Genomic DNA, 7,269 nt, shown 5'->3' on the forward strand with positions numbered 1-7,269 from the left:
CTTTTTTTTTTTTGGATCTGCTGTATTATTTACTCTCGGTGCCTCCTTGGCACATGGTTATCAATTTTAATCTTCCTGATACATCAAAAGTGGAATCTCAGGTAATAATAGCTGCGGAAGTTATTCAAATCTGTAGCAATATTTTTGTTCTTTCCAAACAAATGTACCCGACTTAACTGAAACTAGGCTCTCCACATAAGCCTCCATGTTTCGGATATTCCTTATGTATTCACACCTTCGAAAATTGAAAATTGCACAATTTTCTGACAATGTTGTGCCAAGTGGAGCGCACAATTTTCCACAACTCTTAAGAAAAATTGAAAATCTTTTTTTATCAATTTTTATTTTTCTATAAAAAACAGCATTGAAAATTGCACAATTTTCATCAACTTCGAGAAAAAAACTGGCTCCGAGATCGAAACCTGACCAGGAGCGGACTATTATATAAGTCTGAAAGTTCGCAAAAACGATGAATCCAACCATTCACGGGTAAGATTCCATAGGAATATTCTCAGAAACCTTAACACACACAAATTCGTCAACTTCGAGAAAGAAAATGCCTCCGAAATCGAAACCTGGTCAGGAGCGGACTAATATATAAGTCTGAAAGTTCGCAAAAACGATGAATCCAACCATTTACTGGTAAGATCCATGAGAATATTCTCAATAACTTCGAACTTCCGGGTTCACAAATTTGGTCCTGAAAAAGTTTTCGGATATTTCTACCCAATCTCAATAACCCTAAGTTAGTGATTTAACCCTTTTTTTTTTTGCAGAAGTGAGAAAATTTTGCAGAACCGGATAAAAAAATAATTTTTTTGCTGAAGTAAGAAAATTTTTGCAGAAGTGAGAAAAATTTGTCGTATCCTTACGACGACTTTTCTTAAGAGTTGTGGAAGGTGAAGTATTATAAAAAAAAAAACCCAAACTTGTGAACAGTAAGGATGGTTGATGAGCTGGACTTCCATGCAGTAGATTCATGTTCGAATCTCCCCTCTAACCTCATTTTTTCCAACATTTAATATTTTTACTTTTCCAACACTTATAAGTGTTGTTATACGTTTTTAATAAAAAAAAAGAAAAAAAACCAAAACTTGTGAACTATAAGGATGGTTTATGAGCTCGACTTCCATGTTGTAGTTTCATGTTCGAATCTCCCCTCTAACACTATTTTTCATCATCATATTTTAGTGTTCTTCAACAACTCTTGTGAAAATTGTGATAGGCTTAGTCACTACCTTTATGGAACAGAGTTGTTATAGCTAAATGTCGTCACAACTTTTTTGCTTAAGGAGTTGTCGTTTGTTTTCTTAGCGAAACCCCTTGTTTCCTAAGGGTTGGAAGTGATGATATGCGACAACTCTTCCTTTCAAACCAGTTGTAAAACATAGGATTTTCTACGATGTTTAGCGAAGAGTTGTAAATATCCAGTTGTAGATGTATATTTTTCCCGTAATGAGTGTTTATACCTATACGATAACTCTTATAAAGGTTGTCAATAGCGATGACAATTTTGTTTTTGCAGAAGTGAGAAAATTTTGGCAGAAGCGAGAAATTTTTTAACAGAAGTGAGAAATTTTTTAGCAGAAGTGAATTAAATTTGGAAGATGTATTTATACCTCTACGACAACTCTTAAGTGAATTAAATTTCCATCTCCTATCATAACCATCCATTTACATCATAATCGTCCATTTATTTTTTTTCCTTATCACTTTTTTATAAAAGTAAATGTAAAATAAGTAGACATGTAAATGTGGAAGGGTGGTTGGAATCCCAAGTCTTAGACATAGGAGGTTCAGGTTCAATTCACCTTAGCCTCATTTTTTTTTCAATGTCAATTTTTCATTTTACAACCCATGTAAAGGTTGTGAATATTGATCAGAAAAAAAACACTAATCAACCCATGTCAGATCGTTTGTTTTCTTTCCGAGTCAGATAGCGATCTAACTCAGACTGAATCCCTAACTCAGACATGTTTGAGTCAGGTAAGAAAATACCCCTAACTCATGAGAACAAACCACTGACTCATCTTTTTTAGTCAGACGATCCAGATGAGTCAGGTGGTTTCAGTCAGATCCAAGCGAGTCAGGTTATTCATAAGAAAACAAACATGGTCTAAGCCTCTTACATCATTTGCATCCGATATATGCTTACAAATTCCATTTACGGTATTAACTATTTGAGTGAATTGGGTCCAAGAGCATAGCTCAGTGGTATCCCATCAACTCCGGTAAGGAGGAAATCAGGAGTTCATCCTCCCCACCGTAAAGATTTGTAATAGATTAGTTGTATCATGGGTTTGACGGTGTTGGGTCTGGTAATGGGACCAGTTCAACTGGCTGGGTTCGGGTAGGGGCCTGAATCCGGCTTTCGACTATAAAAAAAAAAAAAAAAAAAAAAATTGGGAAACACTGGCAGTCTTTGTATCGTCCTAAGCACACTTGATCTGTAGCTTTGGACTCGATTCGCCCATATGGACGGATTTCGTAGTTTTCGGGTCCTAAGCACACTTGATCAGGGGGCGAATAACCATATCTTAATTTACGTGGTAACAATTGCGGTTAAACTAGATACGAGGTGATACTGAACTACTGATGTAGGGCGGATTTTGGCTCGCAATGGTGCATTTAGGGTCTGTGGCGGAGCCAAAATTTGTGACCAGAAGGAGCTTGAAATAGTTTTTGTTGACATAACTTACGTACACAAGTAAGCTGAAATAATTCAAATTCATCTTGGGATCTAAATTTCAGACGCAATTGAGGCGGGCTGAAGTACAACTAGCTATCAGGCTGGTAGGCTATATAGGAAACCCGGAACTTAATCCATCACAACAAAATTGTAGATCATGGATCCCTGCAAGATCAGGTAAGTTCTCCACTCAATTTTTCTATGAGATTCAAATGGAGAATGATGGTCTAATAAACTTCACGAACTCAAAGATCTCCTTCTTCATTTGGTCGACGGTATGGAATGCTACCCCAACCTTAGACAACTTGGCAAGACGAGGTATAGAGGTTTTACTTCAGCAATCTGTACTTTGTATAGCTGAGAAAGAGACAATTCATCACTTTATACTTCATTGTACCTACTCTTATGATGTTTGGTTTTATTTCAACAAAAGGTCTACACCACATGCGCTAAATCAGCCTGATTCCTAGGTTTTTATCTAGAAGAAACCACAAGAAGTTACTGGAGGCAGAAATATAAATACAATTTTCCCAACAGCATTTCAAGATCAAACAAATCCTTTTAACACTCTGAAATATTTTCTCTTTCAAAAATCAGTAAAAATGAACGCAACAAAGAACCCAAACTGCACATGGTTACCAATTTTAATCTTCCTGATACATTTAAAGGGGAATCCAATGTAATAAGAGCTTCGGAAGTTCTTCAAATCTGCAGTGATTTTTTTGTTCATTCCAAACAAATGTACCCGTCTTAACTGAAACTAGGCTCTCCACATAAGCCTCCATCTTTCGGATATTCTTCATGTATTCGTACCCTCTTCTGTTTTGACATAACCCCTCATCCTCTTAATTTATACACTTTCTGCGTCTTCTCGTTTCATCCAAGTGGATTTTCACAACATCAACTCTTTTAGGATACCCATCATTCACGATTACCTCGAACAGGATTTCGCCATCTTTTAAAGATACAACTCTCCTTATGTATTCACAGGATCGAATACCATTCCCACCGTCGGCATAAGTTCTTGCTGGTCAATTTTGAACACTTTAGACCAACGATACCTCACTCCATAATCTTTCATCTCCCAAATCTCAAATTTTGTATCGGAGACACTACAAAGCAAGCAAAGGCAACCTCTCCACACATCTACAAATCCGTAGTTGTAATCGTCCATATGTTCAAGTTGTGGTATTTCCTTGAATACCCCGTTTTCCATATCCATAGAAATTAGAACTCATGGTTGACACTTCTCACTTGTACGCATAGAACTTAGAACTCGTGGTTGCCACTCGTTTTTTGTACACAAAATTGGTTAAAAAGACCAAAATCAACAATTCCTGGATGAAAAAGACATCTAGATTTTGATACTGTTTAAATGGACAAAAATATAAAAATAGCCAAGATGTAAACAGTTTCATCCTACCCATTTTCAAATACCCTTTCTTATTTTGAATTTACATCAGGATGCATCCAGTTTCGTCTTTGCTATTTTTTATGTTTAAGTCAGGATGAATCCAATTTCATCCTTACTACTTTTTTAGTGTCCATTTCACCCATACTAATTTTTACTTGTCCATTAGAATCATGTATGAAAAATATTTGAACAAATGACCCATTTTCTATTTTTTGTATGAAAATCTGCTAACCAGTGGACAGCTCCCCTTAGAAACACCCCATGCTTTCCGCTAATGTCATAAGGATTGTACGAGTGATAGTTTTCCCATGAATCTGAACCTAAAGTATACATCTCAACTTGAGAAACATCCCTATCTGGATGGCAGTAAATTGAGACAAACTTGTAATCACGAGTTTTCGGATCATAACCAAACCCAAAAGATCTGTCCTGAAATCCAAACGGCGATCTTATTACTTTATACTCTCCCGTACGTGGATTCCAGATGTAAAAGATATAACCAACATGTGATGCACAAATCAAACCATTACAACTACCCACAATTGCAATACCATCACCTCCACCGTCACCAGCAGGCTTCTCCTTGAATGGGTACATAATCTTTACAACATCCTCTTTAGATATCAATGATTTCGATTCTACTTTTTGTCTAATAATTTCTGGGAGGATATTAGACATCATAACACTCCCATGATCATAAACTACTGTTTCTCTTGGGTTAGTTACAAGTAGTCTAAAATTTTCATGTTTACTATCATAATTATGTTTCATACTAACAAATTTTTGATCAAGTGATATATACCATGACTTGCATACACACCTGCAACTACCGAGAGAAATCAGAGGTAAGCTAATGAGAATTTTGATGATTAAATCTTCGCTTAAGTTTTCCATCTTCTTCGTTTACCTGAACCATAAATTGCAAACAAGAAGTATAGTATAGGGTTTTTATAAAAATCTCTGATTGACCGAATTTTGAAAGTTTTTCATCCAAAATCCTCTCCATAACCGTTTTACCCAAAAAATTATCCAAACCTAGTTTCTTCAAAATCTCTTCTTCTTCAAAACTAGATTTACTAGGATTGAATCTGATATATCATATTTTCCAAGTAAATTTGGGTTTGTAATTGTATAGTTAACTTCCTTGCTTTCAATAAAAATCACTTTGTGATTATATTTTAAAATTTTACTTTTACATTATTGTTCTTCTGTTTTTGTTGTTTTAATGGATATTTCATGCCTTGTCACGATTTCAATTCTAATCGCCATTAGGGCATTTTATTATAGCCTATGTGCTCTTAAACTGAAATCAAATGCGAGATTCCAGCATATCTTTGAAGATGATCGATTCCGACGTGACGATGATCAAGAATTATACAAAGAAGATCAATGGCTATTGGAATGGATCGCGATTACAATGATTAGCGGAATCTGCTTTGACGGATTTCATCTCGGTGAAGAAGAAGTCTCTGAATGGTTGAAGACTAATCAAAATACCGGTATTCAGATTAGTCTTTTCCATTCTATTTGGTTTCATATAGATCAAAAAATTCACATTGTATATTGGTTGTATCAGTGTGTAATGTATTATGATTATGATGAAACAAAAGGGTATGTTTATCTACCACTTCTGCTTTGTAACAATCCAAACCTCAATTTCAATGAGGTAATCTAATAAATAATTCTAGGGTTTTTTTAAAGCCCCTCATTCCGTCAAAAAAAAATTACCAAAAATATCTCTCGTGGGATGGAATTTGTACGTGAAACGGAAAAGTGTCCATGTGACATAAAATACGTATTGTGAGTTATACATCCGTCCGTTCAAAAAAACTGCCACAAATTTTTTAAAAAAAAAAAAAAACCTTACGCGAGAGACAGCCAAGAATCCTTTGGTCTCAAATTCTAATCGGTAGCGAGATTACATGATCTGTAAAAGAGATTAGGCAGTAAATATTTTGATACAACGTCAATGTATTCAACATGAAGGGTTTTTGTTTTACCTTAATTCCGCTGATCTTCATATTTCTATTTTTCTTCGGGTTTTCTAGAGATTTTTATTTCATTAATTTTTTATTTTATTTTTGGAAATCTTCTTTTTGCTTAGGTAAATTTATATCTCTATTATTCTGAGTACTATGAATTTAATTGGTATTCAAATAGTTTGGTTTTGTGTTTTCAATTAAAGTTTTTGGAACTTATTTGCATACCAGTAAGACATAAGTGTTGTATGGACTTCTGATTTGTCAAAGAGCATATATCATGGCGAAAGGTACTTCCTGATATCCTTAATTTACTTGCCTACATTGTTTTAACTATCATGTTTCTCACAGACACCTATCAATTAATTTATTTGTTAAAGACTTTTGGCTGCAATTCCATGGAAATGGATATGTACGTCAATTAGTAATAAGTGTATTGTGGTCCGGGATAGCTATCTGGTTGAATGGAAATTCTGATTCGACAATTTCAATAATCAAGGTGTGAGATGAAAAAACCCATGATAAAAAAAGCTTTCAAAACTGTTGGGTACATTCGAAATATTTTCGGCTATGTTCAACAGTTGTATAGATAATATTCATAGTTTTCAAGAGTTACGACTCTTCGCTTGGAAAACTCTCTATAACTTAGAAATTGACGCTTAGTCCCATAGTTTATGGGATTTAGACTCTCTAGTCCATCCATATCAAGCCTGATACTCTTTAGTCCAAATTTGCTTAATCTGAAACGAGTTAATCCTTTATATAACGATTTAGTCCAAAATTGATTATTTTTGTGGAAAAAATACCCATTAGCTTCGTATTACTTCCCAAATTCAGTTTATTCTTCATTTTTTTTCTTTGTCGTGACTCCCTCTCCCAACTCCTAGAACCTGATCTCGACATCTTCAGCTTCCAAATGTAAACATGAGAATCAAAAACACTCGATTCAATTCAGAATAAGCCTAATTCGTCATCATCAGATTTTTTTTCTTGAAGATTCACTTGAAATTAAGGGGAAAAGTTTATGAGATTGATTTTCAGAAAATTACTTTGTGGATTTCAACATTAAAATCGATTTGAAAGGTAAGGTTAATCTATTCTTATTATTTAATTTGATCGCAACTGTTAATTAATTGATTTTGAAATGGATCTCAGGAAAGAAAACCCTAATTGCTTTAATTTCAGTT

The 7,269-nt window shown here is 34.6% G+C and overlaps 1 protein-coding gene across 1 annotated transcript; it reads right to left on the bottom strand.

Moving 5' to 3' along the window:
* Positions 1-3,665: 3,665 nt before the first annotated feature.
* LOC113344900 (F-box/kelch-repeat protein At3g06240-like) lies at positions 3,666-4,781 on the bottom strand. The gene is made up of 2 exons (XM_026588786.1): positions 4,336-4,781; positions 3,666-3,801 (listed from the first exon to the last, which is right to left on the bottom strand). The coding sequence occupies exons 1-2, from the start codon at positions 4,779-4,781 to the stop codon at positions 3,666-3,668; spliced, it is 582 nt and encodes a 193-aa protein (XP_026444571.1).
* Between the last annotated feature and the right edge of the window lie 2,488 nt (positions 4,782-7,269).

Source organism: Papaver somniferum, unplaced genomic scaffold, assembly GCF_003573695.1.
Source record: "Papaver somniferum cultivar HN1 unplaced genomic scaffold, ASM357369v1 unplaced-scaffold_80, whole genome shotgun sequence".
In the NCBI taxonomy this organism is placed as follows: Eukaryota; Viridiplantae; Streptophyta; class Magnoliopsida; order Ranunculales; family Papaveraceae; genus Papaver; species Papaver somniferum.